The following is a 19,764-nucleotide window of genomic DNA, read 5'->3' as shown; positions in this document are numbered from 1 at the left end:
TGTCAGAAACTTCAAGAAGGGCATATTTTTGAATTTGTACGCATATTTAATCGCCACGGTAATCAAGGAGTTGAAATTAGGCTCTGGGGTGTTGGCGGGACTTTGCCCATTATTCCGAATGTGTTCTTTATTTATTTTTTTCAAGCAGACGTTTCTGTTTTTCATTAATGTGTGTAGGCTAATTTGTTTACAAATGGTCTTGTTATTTTGAACAGCGGGTTGTAATTGCTTGTGTCTGTATCTGTGTGTGTGCGCGTGTGTGTGCGTGCGTGTGTGTGCATAGGGTTCAAATTCAGTAAGCTGCCTAGACAAGAGGCCATTTATTACAGAAGGGTGGGAATCTGTAGGCTTACAAGTTGTCATCTCCATTTGCGCAAACACACTTATGCACACACACACACAGTAAATATGAACACACTCACTGTTGCTCCAGTATTATAATATTAGATTTTTTCCAGTTCCATCCTCTCTATCTCCTACCTTGGTCTCCCCCTGTTTTTCCTCTGTCTCGTTCTCTCTCCCTAACTCAAGAAAACATACTCGTTAGCTGATCTCTTGTCTCTCTCCTTCCTCTCGTTATCTATTCTGTCCAGCAGTGATGGAGAGGCCAGAGACTGTCCCCTGAACACACACACACACACCGTACACACACACACCGTACACACACACACACACACACACACACACTGTGAGGATAAATGGCTGGTGTGGTGTTTAGCAGTGTATTGATTCCTTTGAAGCGTTTATTCTGTGTTAATTGGAGACTCTGTGAGACACTCTTTAGCCCTATCCTCTATCTCTGCGCCCCTCCATCCATCCATTCCTGTCCTCCTCCCTCTCTTTCTGCTGCTCTGCTCCACACGACTGTCTTTCCCTGTGTGTTCCCCTCCTATCTCTCTCTCTCTCTCTCTCTCTCTCTCTCTCTCTCTCTCTCTCCATACCTGTCTATCTGTTTATCTTTCCGTCCATCCATCTTTTCTGATCCACATCCACAAATCTGACACACACACACACGTGCGTGCACACACACCCGCGCACACATACTGACCAGCCTTCAATTATAGCTTCCCTGGCACCTTTTTAAAGTACAGGTTGTAATTTATCGTAAAGTGGACTCAATAAACCATAACCCTGCATCAGGATGCAAAGGGTCTCCATGGAAGAATATTTATGTTACACAAACACACACACACACATTGTGGCACACGCATACTACTTCTCTGCTGAAAAGGCATTCTATTAAAACAAGGTGCAGAGCTAGTCAGATCTCTAGCTATGAAGTCAGAGAGCAAATAAATTATGGAAATTGACTTTCTCTCTCTAACACACACACACAAACACGCACACATTTTATATCTAACAGTGTTTGATTTACTCTTAGCTGTTAGAAGTCTGTTTTATGCGGCCAACTTTGGCCATAAATCATAAGGGCACTGGCCCTTTCTGAATCATTTTATTGTTTTGAATTACATTTTTTTTTTTTCAAGTTTAGAGGCAGAGCTGAGAAAGGAATCTCTTTCTGTCACATGTACACACACACACACACACCCACACACACTCACATATGATCACACACATACATCCAAACAGCATGTGGACAACATACATGCTCTACATACTGTAGCCATTGACTGGATGGTGGAGTGTGTTGTGTGTTTGTGTGTACATTCATATATCCACACACTTCTACAGTATCAGAGGATGCACAGGGTGTGTGTGTGTGTGTGTGTGTGTGTGTGTGTGTGTGTGTGTGTGTGTGTGTGTGTGTGTGTGTCACACAGGGTTAATGTGTGGGTGAGTGTTTACAGGAGATGGAGTGTAAACACTGTGTGTTGGAGTTGTGACAGCACTGCTGGCTATTCTATTAGTTAGCTCTGTCTGGAGGAGGGCCTCCGAGACAACAGCTGGCTTTGATGTCTCCCTGTGTGTGAGGTAGGCAGACAGGCAGGCAAGCAGACAGAGAGGAAGGCAGACCGGAAACCAGACAGACACCGCCAACCAGACAGAGAGACAGACAGAAGTGTTTTCAGTCGAGAACTTGGAACAGATCTCTAGTTTTTCGTGTCGTGTCTCCTGTTCATACTGTCTGTTTTGCTCCTCTTTCGTGTTTCTCGCGAACCCTTGTGTCCTGCCAGTGTTTTTCCCACCTCCTTCTGCGCACTACCAGCGTTCCCCCTGCTCCTCTCTCTCCCACTCTCTTATCTTCCACTCTTTCGCCTCGGTCTCCTCAGCTCTAATTTTTTTCAAAGAACACTTGGAACTGACACAGAATAGTCATAAAGGCAGGTACTATTCCAGCTAAACACCAACTCTCCTTCTTCCTCTCCCTCTGCATCCCTATCTCCTTCCCCATCTCCCTCCCACTGTCCCCCTCCCCCCCCCCCCTCCCCCCCAGGCTTTCCACCAAGGACATCGAGAGTCGCGGGGAGGCGCTGGGCCTGTTTGAGACCCTGAAGGGCGACCCCCAGGCCTTCCTGAGCCATATGAGCAGGTACGTGCTGCCCAGCGTGGAGGGCAGCGACCTGGGCCGCCTGCTCCTCTACTACTCCCTGCTGGAGGCCTGCGGCTGCAGCCAGCACGTCACCGCCGCCATCCAGCCAGACAGCCACGTCAAGCTGCTCAAGAAGCTCCGGGCCGTGGCCAACGGTGAGGCCGACCTTCACGCCGGCTGGCGTCCCGCCACAAATAAACGGCACACAGAACCAAACACAATGGACGTATTGGCAAGCTTTTTTCCCTGACATACCGTAAACCTGCAGATGACGTGTCGTCGACCTCTACTAAATTCAATACGTGAATGTCATTGACAAGATGGCATTTTCGAACCGTGGTCCTTTGGAGGATAACATGCGTCATGTAGCAGAGCACCATTCCACACTATCCTGATGGGCTTCTTATTGGATTCTACGCTTTTTTCTTTTTCGGTCCACATCCTCTGACCCCACCCGACCTTCACAAACCTAGCTAGCCTGGGGCACAACCCTGGGGCTATTTTAATGCATTTTTATGTAGCTCCTAGCCGCTATCACAGGGCTTTACAGAATCGATGGGAATGTTAGTAGCAAGGATCATGGGTCCTCCAGGAGGACTCCAGCACCATTTCCCAGCCCATCTCAGACCTGGCTCCCCAGACGGCCCCCTGTTAGTGGGGGCGGATGCAGTGTCACTCCTGAGCTGTGAACTTCAGGAAAGGTCGGCGAGTTGTCAGCAGCGTTTTCACGCCTCACTTCCTCCCTCTGTTCCCGATAACACCAGACCTTTTAACACGGACACGTAATGCCGGCAAGGCGCGTGCAAGTGTGTCCACGCACGCACACGCGTAAAGACACAACAACAAACAAGCAAGGGAGCACGCACACACACACACCCGCGCATCACTTTGACATAAAACAAACATATTCCCTCACACACCCACCCACACACCCTGCTGTGGTAATGATAGGAGGGCCACTCTGGTCTACCCAGAGACTAACACCTCATGTGACATGTCTCTCTCCAAATATCTCTCACTCTCTCCAAATATCTCTCTCTCAATCTCTCCAAATGGGTCTCTTATCTTTTTCACACACAGTCACACAGGCACTTCCTAACACACTCCCAGACCCATCCCAGACAGTGTGGTGACTGCATGTGTCTCATCCCATGTTTGTCATGATCTCAGTCTGGTTTCTGGAGTCTAGTATCCTGGCTGCATGTCTGACTGTCTTTGGGAGACAACCCTTTGTGTGTGTGTCTGTGTGTGTGTCTATGCGTGTTGTGTGTGTGTGTGTGTGTGTGTGTGTTGTGCGCAGAGCATCCCCCTGTGTTCCAGACATAGAGCCATCCCCACAGGCTGATGTTAAATATTTAGAGGCCAGCCTGGCCGTGCGCTGTCATAGTAATGTGCCTGTCTGAACACACCAGCACCACATAACCCCCTACACACACACACACACCAGCACCACATCACCCCCTACACACACACACACCAGCACCACATAACCCCCTACACACACACACACACACACCAGCACCACATAACCCCCTACACACACACACACACCAGCACCACATCACCCCCTACACACACACACACACACATCATCACCACATCACCCCTACACACACACACACACACGTGAGGATGGACCCTATCGTTCTCCACACAGACCAGTAGACTGTTCTTCAAAGAGATGAATCACTCACAAACAGCCTGCTATGTGTTGTCTCCAGCAGCTGTAAATGCTTCTCCAGGCCGCGTTCCAGAGCGCAGTGTGCTATGTATCGTATCATAACATCAATCCTTCACAGGCTCACAGTCTGATATACATGGAGCCTAAAGGGATTCTGTAGGTTGTGTGTATGAGATCTGTCTTTGACATGACCAAAGAGTAGAGATTATATAGCCTGAGGAAGTGTTGTGTTCCAGTACTAATGTTTTATATAGATTTTTTTCAATACATAAAATATATATTATGTGCATTAGAGGATATCATGACTGTACTAGTTTTAGTTTAAGGGACAATCTGATGACTGTGTAATTCACCAACTTGTTGGACCTATGCTACAGTATATATCCAATATGACATGTTTTCTCATGTGAGCCTGTTGCAACCTATTCTAACCACCTCATGTGCTGGCCCAGGTCTGAATTACCGCAAGCTGACCGATGAAGATTCCGACCCACTGGCCGCACTGGAACCGGTTTTGACCAGTCAGAACGTGCTGTCCATCTCTAAACTAGCCAATCGTCTGCCTCTGCCCGGCGGTGGCGTGGTGTCGGCCAGTTCTGTCCACGCCGTGTGGCTGGGCAAGATCTTCTGGAAGGGAGACCCCCAGGTGCTGAAACGCCCGCCCCAGACCGACCAGGACTATCTGCATGCCTACGACACCTGCGCCAAGTACCTGGACAGACTGGTTCCCTCAGACGCCATCCGCTTCTTGGATGGCATCACCTTCTCCCCCGAGGCAGCCAGTAAGGTGAGTGGGACGTTCCGAAGGGCCCGTCTTCGTGGAGACTGGCGCTCGTTGCCCGCCCGTCTTGTGTTTGTGTCCGTTTGTCCATCGTTATCTCTTTCCGTCTTCCCCTGACCATGTTGCAAAGACACACCGTCATCTTCCCAGAGCCGTGACTGGATGGGTGTGTGGAGAGGGGAAGTCAATGTGCCGCGTCATCAAGACCTCAAAGTGTCCAGGCGGGAGCTGCCGATACAGGGGCCGGCCTCAAAACGCCGTCGCTCCTTTCATCTTCCTTTCTCCCTCTTTTGTCTTTTATTTTTTCAAGTACTCTCTCTCCTTTTCTCTCTTTCTCTCTCTTTCCTAGTCTCCAGGGGGGTTAATTGATCCCCTCTCACTTCAGAGAACATTAAACTCTGAATCCCAGCAGGCACCTTTTCCCTACTGCGCTTTTTTAACTCGCAGATTAGCGCTAACGAACGTCCGCCTTACCGCCTCCTCCCCGCCCCCCCCAACACATCCTCTGCTCCTCCCTGCTATTCCTGCATGATCCCTCCACGACCAGAGAGAAAACAGACCTATCCCCCACCCCTCAGTGCCCTTAACCTTTCACATTCTGTTACCCCCCTGCAGTGGATGGATCCACTCTCCCCCAGGAGACTGGGTGAGTGGTGGGAGCCAGGGGGCCCAACCAAAACAACTCGTGGGGGGGCAGTTGGGAGGGAGGTTTGTGTCGGCAGTGAAAGGGGGATTATCAGCTTTTTCCTCTGTGGTATTGATTCCAGATAGCCCTCAGTGCAAGCATCCACTCAACTAGGCCCCCCGGCCCGGCCCGGCTCCATGTGTCACGCCCAGACGTGTCACCCACTGATGGCTCTGAACACTGCCAGACTTTTCTCTCTCTCTCCCTTTTGTTTACCCCCTCTCTCTCCCTACCTCTCTCTCCCTCCCTCTCTCCCCCTACCTCTCTCTCTCCCTCCGTCTGTCTCTCCCTGTGCGTTCCTTTTTCTCACTCTATCATCTCTCTATCTATCTCTTCATTTTTCATGTGGCTGTCTACGTATTGCTGTGCATGCTTGTTTTCTTTTCAGACTTCTGTCGGTACCTTTCTCTCACTCCCTTCCTCTCTCTTTCCTGGCCCGGGGTCTTTTATTGGCTAATTTATTTTCTCTGTTCAGGAGATCCCCCACAGCAGCCAGATAGAATGCTCTGTCCATCCGTGAAAGTAGAGGACTAGACAGAGAGAGAGAGCGTGCGTTTTGGGGCTGAAAGAGCATTATTTTGGAACCCCCCCCACAGTCAAGGCCTCCTCTCCTCTCTCCATGAATGGTTAAGCTGCTCTCACTGAATAGAATCAATTACACAAGGTCTTAAGCTATGGGCGCACACCCAGACACGCTTCCAAACGTACATGCTGCCCTGCAGCCACAGTCACACACTCATACCGATCTCCATAACAGACAGATACACACACACACACACAAGCTCATGTCTTTACATGGATAATGATAATGATACTGACCTTGATGAGCTACAGTGCTGGACAGCTGCTGTCCTCCAGTCTTCCCTAAACTTCAGTGGAAATAACATCTACTCTCTCACTCTCTCTCTCTATCTCTCTCTCTCTCAGCTGAGTGTGGCTACGCGCGGGGAGGTGGTGAGGAGGGCGCTCAAAGCCCTCCGCCAGCTGAGCGACAAGAGCAGGAAAAGGGGCGGAGACGAGGGCGAGCCGGGCGCCGACCCGGCCGGGGGCTCCGAGCGGGCCCTGGCGCACCTGCAGCAGTCCCTGGCCCACCTGGACACGCTGGGCCACGCCTTCATCCTGGCCCTCAACAACAGCCACCAGGTACCACCTCCCCCCTCCCCCCTCCTCCGCTCCCTAAGGAGGGAGAACACGCACTACTGCATCTGGTTTTTATGGAAGCTTTATATCACCTTTGCAGTGGACAAACGCTTCACACACACACACACACACACACACACACCCTTGTCCTCCTCCTCTGACCTATCCCAGGGTCAGCTGACAGGCAGGGTGATAATGAAGGTCTATTATGTATATTGGTCCGGTGAGTTCTGCTTGGCTAAGCAGCCCACACGGGGCCCCGGGCAGATGAAGGGTGTCGTGAGCTAAATGTATGGAGTGCAGCTCCGAAGGAGGGGGACCGGATGGCTCCACGCCCCTGCATGTCATTAGCCTGTCACACTGAGTCACACCACGGTCACTTCTACATACTGCTGTGTGTGTGTGTGTGTGTGTGTGCGTGCGCGCGCCTGGCCTCAAGTCCAAAAACACGTTGGCCGTCACACACACACTTAGTCACACAGACTGTACATTCACACTGCCTTGCCTGGTCACAGATGACACACACTTCTTCGAAGTCATAGCCCGCGGAGACAAGCACACATGCATTAACACACACACACACATACATTAACACACACACTTGCACACACACACTCTCACGATATAAGCTGTATGGTATAGTATAAGGATCATAGTAATTACTCAGTTCCCAGTAAATGTTGGGAGTAATGTTCTCCTGATCAGGTGCAACTGGACAGAATGTTTGCACACCTCCTGTCCTCTGTCCCTCCAGGATCAGCTACAGGGTTACAGTCGGGCCTACGACCTCTCTCGCTCTGAGCAAGCTAAAGTCCACGCCCTGGCTGTCACCATGGCAACTGACGGCCAGCCGCTCGAGCAAATTGGCGAGCTGCTGGCCGTGGCTGTTGGCCCTCTCGACCTGTCAATCAAAAGTGTTCTCCATGACGCTGTGGAGAGGGTAGTGTCTGCCCTGAGGTATGGTATGAAACACTCCATCCCATCCCTCACTGTCTCTCTCTCTCTCTCTCTCTCTCTCTCTTTCTGTCTCTCTGTATGGCGCTGTCTCTCTCTCTCTCTGTTGCTCGTTCTCTCCATCTTCCTCTTGTGCTGTCAGGTCTGATGTGTGTGGGTGGGCTTTAGCAAAGTGTTCCATGGCCTGATCTCTTTCTCTCTGTGGACACAAACACTCACACATACACACACACCACAGCCCACAGCACAGTATAAAGTAAATACACATTCTTATCTTGTTTCGATCTATGGCCACATCCCACACACACACACACACACAAAATGGGCAAAAATATTAGCTGCACTTTGTGACTCCTGCACGTGATCATGTTCTGAATATTGTCTTGATCATGATTTGTGTCCTAGCTGCATGGCTGGCACTGATGGGAGCTTATTGACTTTGAACAATAAACATCTCTATGTTCAACAGAGAAGTTACTTGGGATGACCTGATTGTCTGGCTGTGTAGGGTGTGCTAGATAGGGATTGCCTTCATATCCTGGTTATTCAGGACTGCCCAATGGTCTGTAGCACAGATGTGATTGCAGATTGCATGCACTCACACACACACACGCACACACACACACACACACAAGCTGGGTGATAACAGAGAGTGGACTACGATTAATAATCTGTTTAATTAGTGTCTTGATACAGACGCTGCCTACAGCCTCTGTCTCTCTGCACCAGTAACAGCTACAGTAGGCTAAAGGCAGCTCTGGTGTGTGTGTGTGTGTGTGCGCGTGTGCGCCCACATGTGTTGGTGTCACTGTGTTTGAATGCCTTGGAGAACTTGATTCTTTGAGCGTGTGTGGCTGTGTGTATGACTTAAATGCGCGCGTTTGTTCCTGTGTCTGCCTGGCTTCTTTCTGCCGGAGAGAAAGGAGGAGCGTGTCAGATATGAACGAGCAGGGCCCGTACCTGGCTTCCTGTGAGCCTTCACTCTCCTCGCCAGCCCCTCGCTAATGGACGCTGTTTGTATCTGTCGTGAGAAGGGCCGTGCGCACGCATGCCTGTGTGTCCTGGGTGAGGGAGATAATGTGAAGAGTGAATGTACTGTTTGAAAGTGCTGCGTCATCTTTTCAACTCCTGCCCGGTCATTTGTATGTTGTGTGTGTGTGTTGTTGTGCGATATGTTTGTGTGTGTGTGTGTGTGTGTGTTTACGTGTGCCTGGCAGCAAAGTGGAGTTGAGTCAGGGGAAATTACCTTTTTTTTTTCTTTTCTGTCTTTGTGAAAAATGGCCCTCTTCTGGCAACACACACACACACACACACACACTGCAGCAAAGCAAGGGACCACTACAGTGCCATTAGGGACTCTGAGCCATGTCTCTGAAGAGTCAGTATAACACACACATCGGTCAGTCCCCTTGTTCCTGCACCGTCCAGGCCCCCCACGCACACACACACACACAGTAGTCATCCAGCTGGTTTTCCCAGTGTGCTGTGGTCTTGTTGTTGCAGTGGAGATGCTGATGTTCTGAATGACTGCCCAGACCCCCTCAGGGTGCTGGAGGGAATGGTGACCGCCGTGCACAACAACGTCCAGGCCGGGTAAGACACACACACACAAACAAACACACAAATACGCAAACGTCCACACTTGTATGTTTGTTATAGGATCACTGTCGTTTTTCATAATCCCTCTCTCTCCCCCCCTCCCCCTCTCTCCCTCTCTCTCTCTCTCAGGGGCGGTGCGGTCAGCTCTGATGACCTGTTGGCGTGGCTGCGTCCGTTCTGTGGCGACGCGTCCGTGGCGGTGCGTCCTCGTATCCAGGTCCTGCAGATCCTGGAGAACAACTTCCCCCTGAGGGACAGGGATCTGAGACTGCTGCTGCTCTACAGGACCCAGGCTGTTCTGAAGGACAGACAGGTAACACGCACACACACATGACTACACACCTACACACACACATGCCTACACACATTTAGGCACGCACAAGAACACTCTGGTCAATAAATGGGCTCCTGACTGTGTTTTTTATTGTGTTGAATAAATCATGTGAGTTCAATTGAGCAAACTGGTGAATATAAAGACCCCCGCTCAGTCCCAGAGTGGCCCTGGGAGGCTGACGGAACATGGCAGATGGGGGTTCCTTGCTGGAGGGAGGAACATTTGCGGTTGTTCTCCCCCCCCATGTCCTGCGCCCGGGCGGGCAGCGTCACAGCCCTGTCTGCCGGGCGTCTGGCCCGCCGTGGGAGAGAACTGGAGCGAACACGCGTCCCCGGAGGACAGATCTGTCCATTCTGCGGCACATTAGGCTCCGGCTGCAAGGAGCTGACATTTACACACGCCCAGTCTGTATCTGAGCAGACACACAGTGCCGCGCGCGTGCAGACACACAGGGCTCACAGCCATGCTAAGGCAGCACAGCCAAGCGACGTACATGCACGTTTTGCCTTGCCCTACCCTGATTAGCAAAGACACAGACACACACTCGCACATGCTCGGATACACATGCGGTTCACAGCACGGCTTCCCAAGGAATGGCCATAACTGTTCCTGCATTTTCCTACTCAAGAGAAATCGGCTTTGACTTCCCTATCTCTTTCTCTCTCTCTCTTGCTTTCTATGGTTGTCACACACACACATTCATTTTAGTTGCAGAAGAAGAAGTCTGATAAAAGCAGGTTTTAACCTTTGTATGTCAATTCACAGTGTTGCATCCGCCCACAGTCAGACATACACGCACACTCACACACACCTACCTTAGATGCAGGACGTGGGGAAGGGGGATTGGTGTGTGTGCGTGTGTTTGTGTGGCGAGGAGGTGTGTATGTCGGCTCGCTGTCTGCTCTTTCCCTCAGTAACCCTGTGATGAAATATTGATGGAAGCAGTGGAGAGAGATGATGTGGTCAGTCCGTTTGTGTGTGTGTGTGTGTGTAGCTTGTTGTGTCAATAGGGGCTTATCTGCCCATCCCCTGTGGTGAATATCTACTAATTAATTCGCTTGGCTAACTTATTAATGAGTTAAAGCGGTTAATTAACATGCAAATGTCGCCTCAGCACTCGGAGCTGCAGTCTGAGCAGGTAGACAGGTGTGTGGGCTTCGGCTCGTTAACAAATTGGAAGCACTCCTGACATTTGGCCAGGTCTGATGAAGTGCACACACACACACACACTCCCTCTCGCACACGTACACTCATTAAGAGCTTAAGTCCTTCCAAAAAAAGACACTTAATTAATCTCAGAAGAAAAACTCCTGTCAGCGTGTCTCGCTCTCCTTCTAAATGGAGAAGTCTGTTCCCTCACCGCCCAGTCATGCTTGTCACACACAGCACGAGCCAGGCTCTTCAGCGCTGCTCCCAGTCAGAGAGAGTGGGGGTTAGAGGTTAACAGTTGTCCCTCAAGCTCAAATACATGTATTAGCCCTGAACATAAATTAATTGAGTAATATATATATATTGAAGATAAATATTTCCACCTTGTTTTATACGGAGAACATTCCTATTGTCTGTGAAGTTACTAGGCAGATAACTGCTTTACATTATTTTATTTTTTTTCCCTTTCTTTCTCTTGTTCTTTCGTTCTCTCTCTCTCTCGTTCTTCCTTTGTCTCTCCCTGGCCTAATGAGAGCAGTCATGTTGTGGTTGTTGTCTGGAGGGGAGAGCGGTGATTCCGGGGGCCAGCCTGGCAGCTCCGTGGGCATGGCAGGCATCAGGAGGCGGAGGGTCAGCCTCGCTGGCAGCCCCTCGGAGATGAAACTGACCCCCTGACCTCACAAAGGGAGGGAGGGAGGGAGGGAGGGAGGGAGGGAGGGAGGGAGGGAGGGAGGGAGGGAGGGAGGGAGGGAGGGAGGGAGGGAGGGAGGGAGGGAGGGAGGGAGGGAGGGAGGGAGGGAGGGAGGGAGGGAGGGAGGGAGGACGGCGAGATAGAGAGATTTCAGAGAGGAGGAGGCTGGTGGATGAATGGACAGGTGTGTGGGCTTTTAGATGAGACGATTAGGGAAGGAGGAGGGGGGAGGGATGGGGGAGAGAAGCGAGGGAGTGAAAGTTGATGAGGACGCAAATCTAAAAAGGGTTGGTCTGAAGTAGCTACATTACTAATGGGTGTGGTTTGGGCGTAACGTGCAATAAACCAATCAGAGCATCATCTCACTTTCCCTTTAAGAGCAGCGCTTGTTCCATAGCGAATTGCTATTATAACGGCAGATTTGCCAGGCGCACGCCAGCGGTTCACAGCCGAGGAGATCGACGTTGTCGTCAGGGCCGTAAAAGATAGAGAAGTGACATTGTATGAGAAAGGCAGAGCAGTTTTCTCATTGCACTAAATTGCCCACTCATGCTACTCATTGAAATTATGATTCTTATTTTTACATATATATATATATTTTAATTGTTATATTTTTAAATTGTTTAGTTCTTAGAATTAATTTAAGTAATGTACTTAATTTATACCAGCATATGTTTGTTTGCACCTTCCTACCACAACAAATCGAGTATTTGTGTAACATAAGCTTCATGGCGAATAAACCGAATTCTGATTCTGATGGGCATGGGAGAAGAAACCTAACTAAATTTGCTTCGGTTAAACAGTCATGGGAGGAAATTGCCACCGTTTTTACAAATGAAGTTCACATACATAGAAATTTCTTATGAAAATCTTTTTATAATCATTGAAGAAATGTAACACGCCATAAATCAAAACAATGTAACGTAGCTTCGCAGAAAGAAGACCCTGGCCTCGCCAGCAGTGCCCACGGACCAAGCTTGCGCCCTTAAAATAGCATCTGAATATTACGCCATTGACTTAAGACCACGTTTTTCCCGGTCAGTGGCGGAATTGTATTTCGGAAACTGCAAAGTAGCACCAGGGAACGTTTGCGCAGGAACACGCCTCCTTTTTCGCTGAACCGCCCACGGGAGCGCAAAGTCATTTCGACCTGCGTCTGTGGAGGGAAAAGTCGGCTTTGCGTCGAGTGCAAACTAGGAATGACACTTGCGTCGTTGACTAAGTCAATTGCGCTGGGTGCAAGAGAGGGCCCTCTGCCCTAGCCATACACACACACAGACACAGAAAGGCACATATAAACAACACACTCCCTCCCCATCCACCCCCGCCCCCCTTCGAGCAGCCAATGGCGGCTTCTATTTCCATGACAACCACGTGCTGTCAAGCCTGGGATTGGAGCACAGAGCACCAGAGATGCCTGTGACTTTTCCTGCTGTATTCCGTCTGTTGTTTCTGTTTGGCAGTCTGACGGGGCGTCTGATCTGGGCTGTCTGTGATCAAAGGCAGCTTCAGACTAACGTCACACACACACACACTGTCACGTACACAAACACATGCACGCAAGTTCACTCAGAGAGAAAAAACAGCGCACCTGTCATCCCCTGTCTGGGTTGATTCAGTTAAGAGGTCTGTGTGTGCATGTGCGTGTGTTTTTCGAGCGAGTCTGTTTCCGACTTACACGGTCAGAGAAAACGCTGCTTTGATCTTGGAAATGAAGCACTCATGATCCAATCTTCTCCCACCCGTACATAACGCAGTGTGAGAGATATCTGCCAGGTTCCCTATCCCCCTGTCTGCCAGGGGAAGGGGGGGGGGGGGGAGTAGAGAGAGAGAGAGGGAGAGAGAGAGATGTGTATATATACATATATATATATCATCCCTTGCCCATACAGCCACTTGGCCTTCCTTGCCAAACCCACCGGGCCACTCTGTCACACACACACACAGTCAGGCCTAATACGGGGTATTAATGAGTCCAATTCAAATGCTGACATTTCGGCAGTATAGGGCAGGAGAGGGGGGGTGGGGGTGGTGATGGAGGGGTAGAACAGAGGGGTAGAGGGAGGGGGGAGGATGGGGATGGATTTTGTGACTTCATTTGGGATGATCTGTCACAGCGGTGAGGGCATCTAAATGTCAGCACTGTCTGAAGCTGCATTAGCTCTGGACAGAGATGCCATGGATCCTGTCCCTGCTAGGATAATGGAGTTAGCTCCTCCTCTTGTTTAGAACCTGTCCTGTCCTGGATTTTAAGGACAGGCTACTTGGGGCAATTTTGGTCGATTTTGTGTGCGTGTGTGTGTGGGGGGGGTGTACGTGCCTTCCTGCCTGCCTGCGCTTGCCTGCGTGCGTGTGTGTGTGTGTGTGTGTGTGTGTGTGTGGAGGAGCAGGCATTCATGTTGTGTCTGTGTGTCGTTTTCCATTGTAATGCATCCTCCCCACTGAAGCGGACTGTGATATGACAATCACCATAATGATTATCACTCTGCTAAACCCCATGACAGCCTTAGTATTAGTGTTAAAGCCCACACCAGCCGCTGTGCAGGAAACACACACTCATACACACACAGAAATGAATTGGGGTTAGTGTGGTCATTACAGCAAGGTCTCAGCATCTCTGCTCTCCAGAGGTTGGTCTGGAGATAATCCCCCGAGCTTGCAGCATTATGGTCTTCATTAGGAAAACAGATGTTGGTGTCAGGGTGTGTGGGTGTGTGTCTGTGTGTGCATGTGTATTCGTGTAATCACTAGATGATCATGTAGCATACAATAATAAACAGTACCTGCTGATGCAGCAAGGTGGTGATGTCCAGGCAGTGTGAAGGATGTCTCCCACTCCTTCCTAGCCTCCTCCCTAGCCTGTCTCCCACCCTTCTACCCTCCCTCCCTCCCTTCTAGCCTGTCTCCCTCTCTCCTTCCTAGCCTCCTCCCTAGCCTGTCTCCCTCTCTCCTTCCTAGCCTCCTTCCTAGCCTGTCTCCCTCTCTCCTTCCTAGCCTCCTTCCTAGCCTGTCTCCCTCTCTCCTTCCTAGCCTCCTCCCTAGCCTGTCTCCCTCTCTCCTTCCTAGCCTCCTCCCTAGCCTGTCTCCCTCTCTCCTTCCTAGCCTCCTTCCTAGCCTGTCTCCCTCTCTCCTTCCTAGCCTCCTTCCTAGCCTGTCTCCCTCTCTCCTTCCTAGCCTCCTCCCTAGCCTGTCTCCCTCGCTCCTTCCTAGCCTCCTTCCTAGCCTGTCTCCCTCTCTCCTTCCTAGCCTCCTTCCTAGCCTGTCTCCCTCTCTCCTTCCTAGCCTCCTTCCTAGCCTGTCTCCCTCTCTCCTTCCTAGCCTCCTCCCTAGCCTGTCTCCCACCCTTCTAGCCTCCCTCCCTCCCATCCCTCCCGTTTCAGTGTGGTACACAGTGAACGTGTGGGGTTCCATGGTGTTATGAGGAAGTTTCAGGGGTGGCAGTGGCTTTGTGTGTTGACAGTCAGGGTACGGTGTCCCCTCCCCATGGTGGCGTTCTCTCTGGCGGCATGGCGGATCTGCTGGATGTGTGTGAGGGCCTGCCTATGAATCCTGGGTAATCTCAGCAGTCTGGATTAACATACTTCAAACAACTGCCTTAATATTGAATTACACCCCAGGTAGAAAGGGCTGCTCGCCCACAAGTCAATGTGTTATACATCGCACGAGTCGGAGGGTGCGTCATGTAGCCGCACACACACACGCACAAATGCACACGGAGACAGAGACACAAATGAACTTGCACATGAAGAGGGAGAGGGTGCTGCAAAGTCCTGTGTTCCACTAATGCATGTTTACACTTTGTCATACACATGCTTTCCACAAACACGTTGACTCACACACTTATGGAGTCTCAACATGTCTACTCGCATTCATTCTCCCTTAGTCAAGGAGAACACATTTACAATCCCCTTGTACTGAAAGATGGGAGTGTGTGTGGGTGTAACATCTACATATATAGTGTGTGTGTGTGTGGGTGTGTGTGTAACATGTACATATATAGTGTGTGTGTGTGTGTGCTGGATATTGTTCCAATCCCCCTTCCGTCCCCCTGTGTCAGGGAGTTTCTCTGCCTCTGTAATTTTCTAGTTAGAGAGAGAGAGAGAGAGAGAGAGAGAGAGAGAGAGAGAGAGAGAGAGAGAGAGAGAGAGAGAGAGAGAGAGAGAGAGAGAGAGAGAGAGAGAGAGAGAGAGAGAGAGAGAGAGAGAGAGAGAGAGAGAGAGAGAGAGAGAGAGAGAGAGAGAGAGAGAGAGAGAGAGAGAGAGAGAGAGAGAGAGAGAGAGAGAGAGAGAGAGAGAGAGAGAGAGAGAGAGAGAGAGAGAGAGAGAGAGAGAGAGAGAGAGAGAGAGAGAGAGAGAGAGAGAGAGAGAGAGAGAGAGAGAGAGAGAGAGAGAGAGAGAGAAAATGGGTATGTCCAGAGAGAGACAGTGAAAGAAAATAAAATGGAACAGATAAAAGGCAAGAGGAAGAGAGGAGGGAGAATGACCAAATAGGGCATGTGATGTATATTTTGCTCATTGACTTGTGTTCCCAAGCCCAATGCAATTTTTCTGCTGACCATTAAACATGGTTGGTTATGTAGGGCTCGGAAAATAAAGACCATCAATATTGATAGAGGGTGTGTGTTATTATCATGGGGAACCATGCATCTCTGTCTCTCGCTCACTCACTCACACACACAGAACACACACATAATGTGAGGAGTGATGTGGTCTGATTTTGCAGATGGTTTTCCTGGCAGCGGTAGAGAGACAGACAGCATCCCTATAGACCCATGAGGTTTTACTTTGGTAATACTCATTCCAAGCTACATCAGACACCACACACACACAAACTCTCTCACACACACACACACACACACACCACTACTCTTTACTCCCTACTCTGTTTTCGCAACCTGCCTCAGAACTATTTTAAAGTTGATGGCATATATGTTACTAGCACTTGCTATCGACCAAACCGTACTCCTTGAAGTGAGTGAACTGAAAGCTTTTTGAAGGGTGAGGAGACAGAGGGGTGGGGGGGTAGGCAGGGGCAGAGATACAGAATTTAAGAGAGAAAGAATATTGCAGATGGCCTCAAAGAAAGAGGGAGCAAATATACAGAGGACTTGGAGAAGAGAGACAGAGACAGAGAGGCAGGTGATTGCCAGCGGTCAGTTGTCTCCACTCTGGGGTCAGGGGTCAGACTTAGGTCTCCACCGAATGGAAGCCTGCAGAGAGAGAAGGGAGGAGGAAGTGAGCGAGGGAGAGAGAGACGGAGAGGAAGAAAGGAATTCACTGTGAGTGAAGGGATGTCTCCAAGACTAAAGAAATACACAACGTTTGATGTCCACCCAAGTCTTTGTGGACGAGAGTTGCATTGAAACAGTCGATAATAGCTTTTGTTTGGATCAAGGTGGAAGTTTTTCAGTATGCATGAATGTCTGTGTGTGTGCGTGTGTGTGCGTGCGCTGTCGAAGTTAACCCACGTGTCTGCTCACCTTTCCTCTCGCCTCCCTCTCCCCGCCTCCTCATGTCCCACCTCCTGAATATTCATAACACTCTTCTGCATGCATAATTAATGAGCAGCATTGGGAGAGGTTCCAGTCTCGACACAAATGGGCTAAGTATTAAAATAGTACCCATGGTTATGAGTGTCTCGTTAATATTCATACCACCAGCCGATGTTGTAGGCCTGTGTCGAGCAGGTGCGTGTTTTCAGCGTGTTTGAATATACAAGCTCGCCCCTCTCAGAAGGATCTTCGCTGCATCGGTCTCCTCACCATTTCTCTTTCTCCCTCTCTCTCCCTCTCTACTCCCTTCCCTCTTCCTCTCTCTCTCTCTCTTCCTGTCTCTCTTCCTGTCTCATGTCATTGTCATGTCCTCTGTCATCCCCCCCCCCCCCCCCGTGATATAATTGACATATCCAGCTCCAAGTTGCCTGCTGGAAATGAATTTGGAATATCTGTGTACGACATTGTATGTGTACTACAGGTGTGTCCTGTGTGTGTGTGTGCGCAGTGGGAGTGTGCTTGTCGGGCTTATTCAGGAGCTGACGACTCCTCTGACCTCACAGAGTCTTCGGCCTGCCCCTTTTGCCAGTCACATCACTCTCTCCTTCTTCTTCAACCTTCTCTCTCTTTTCATCCCTCCCTCGCTCGTGCTCTCCCCCTCTGTGAGCTGCGCGACCTCTGCAACTTCATTCTGCCGGTCGCCGAGGACGACGAGCTGAGCCAGTCAATGAATATTAATGTGCTCATTCGGAGCGCGCTCAGAAAGGCCAGACACGATAGATCCCTGGATCCCAGGGCTCAGATCTCTCTCTCTCTGTCTCTCTCTGTCTCTCTCTGTCTCTCTCTCTCTCTCTCTCTCTCTCTCTCTCTCTCTCTCGTTGCCTCACTCGCAGGCAGCACGTTAAGCTAGGACGTGGGCTTTAGCTGGGATTTGCGTATGTTCCGAGTCACGCTGTAACACCACATTGGTGGCTGGCGACCTGAAGGAATGGTTTCCAGTGCCTGAACCGCCCTTTTAAATCCCTGAGTCCAGTGATTGACCTGTCTGTCTGACCATGGGGGTCACAGCAAGTAGAACAAGTAGTTCAATCAGTTACAACTAACCAACAAGTGCAACAAGTCCCTCAATAAGTGGCATTGTGTTCCTGGAGGAATTAAACTAACATCTGATCCAACAGATCATTCTTAAGTACCGTTGTACTCCCGGAACAAGTGCGTCTTTAGCTTTTTCTTCAAGGTGGAGAGATTGACAGTATCTCTGCACACACGCTTAATATTTCATCTGCTCGTTTTGAAATCAGGGGGATAAACCAAGCAAATTGTAGAGTTTGATCTCCTGGTTTTCCTCCACCCCTGCCCATCCACCCTTCACCCCAGCCCCTTCCTTTGCACCCATTACCCCTGCTTCCTTCATCTCTCCCTCCATTCCCCTCACCCCATCCCCCCTATCCAGCCATGTGCGATCAAGAGGTACCCTCCTGAATGATTCATTACCTGCTTATCTCTTATTTAATCCCTCCTTCATCACACGCAAACAGATCCCCGACCGACCCCAGGATGTCGCATCAAACTGACATCAAACTGAATCGATTGTGTGCGTCTATGTGCTTGTGCGTCTATGTGCTTGTGCGTACGTGTGTGTTTGTGTGTGTATGCTCTCCACCTGTCTCCCCCTAAGCTGTCTAAATGGCGAGAGCAGACCCTAGCCAGTGGTTCTGAGGAGGAGTGGAGCAATAGCACTCCCCTCCATTTAGCCCCCTGCCTAGTTCCATCACTCCCTGAAAGTTACCACTTCATCTGGTTGTCTCCACAGCCTTTTTCCTCTCCACACACACCCACACACACACACACACACACTTCTGGCTAAGTGATGGTTCAATGTAGACAGGGACACATAAGTGTGTCCTAACCCGAAGGTGTATGGTTTGTCGTGACCCGTGTGCCAGGTTTTCCAGAAACCCCCTATAAAGTGATGGCTTCTCTGCTTTGCCAATCGATTTACCCCAAAGCACCCAAGACTCTCTCTATCTCTCACCCACCCACTCTCTCTCCCCCCACCCCCCCCATCTCTATCCATCCGCAGATGAATCTGCAGGGCTCCAGACTGCGACCAAATGGTCGCATTTTGAGACAGTGCAAGCATTTTTTGTAAGTGCTCACGCATGTGCGACCTACAAATTTGGAATGTATTGGGTGTGCACAACGTCAGTACACGTTAGCAACGACCCATAGATATGACGTTCTACTAAGACAGCGATATCAGTGAGCCCTCAGCATTAGTACCGTAGCTAAAAGTCTAGGAAAGTTGAGTCTACTTTTCGAGGTACCTTTAAACCTAGCTAAAAGTCTTAGGCTTTGTTTAGGCTATTTTTCGCAACGTTCCTACAAACATGTCTTTATCTGCCAGACAAGTGTGTTCCCCTTTGTTCTTTTGGTGAGCTGTCTCACAAGCCCTTCTTACCCTGCGTAATGGAGCCGAGCAGCTAAATACTTATTTAACACTAGCGTTGTAGCTACTGTATCCCAACCTGTGTTTGCGCTGTTGCTCAACAAGTGATAGGGGCGATTCTAGGATCAGACCTTTAGGGGTGCTCAGCCCCCAATGAGAATGTGACTTGAATACAGTGCCTTGCAAAAGTGCTAAACCCCCTTGATAATAAATCCCTAATTTCACTGGATAACAATTGATTCATTTATGTATTGTTATGCAAAATATTGAATGAATGAATGAAAAAACTAAGGATGTCCCTTTCTTCATGACCTACCAG

The 19,764-nt window shown here is 49.9% G+C and overlaps 1 protein-coding gene across 1 annotated transcript in view; it reads left to right on the top strand.

Annotated features, from left to right (window-relative positions):
• Window positions 1–19,764, top strand: part of nbas (NBAS subunit of NRZ tethering complex) — a 95,726-nt gene that overhangs the window by 60,519 nt on the left and 15,443 nt on the right. Inside the window, exons 43-48 of the mRNA XM_084700126.1 lie at window positions 2,396–2,646; window positions 4,625–4,959; window positions 6,566–6,781; window positions 7,533–7,735; window positions 9,236–9,325; window positions 9,461–9,644. Of these exons, the coding sequence (XP_084556252.1) occupies window positions 2,396–2,646; window positions 4,625–4,959; window positions 6,566–6,781; window positions 7,533–7,735; window positions 9,236–9,325; window positions 9,461–9,644 (1,279 nt within the window). The remainder of the gene's footprint in view (window positions 1–2,395; window positions 2,647–4,624; window positions 4,960–6,565; window positions 6,782–7,532; window positions 7,736–9,235; window positions 9,326–9,460; window positions 9,645–19,764) is intronic.

This window comes from Hypomesus nipponensis, chromosome 6 (assembly GCF_054491055.1).
Source record: "Hypomesus nipponensis isolate SF chromosome 6, ASM5449105v1, whole genome shotgun sequence".
Classification (NCBI taxonomy): domain Eukaryota; kingdom Metazoa; phylum Chordata; class Actinopteri; order Osmeriformes; family Osmeridae; genus Hypomesus; species Hypomesus nipponensis.
The sequence above is the reverse complement of the archived record's forward strand: the minus strand, read 5'-3'. Positions and strand labels throughout refer to the sequence as shown.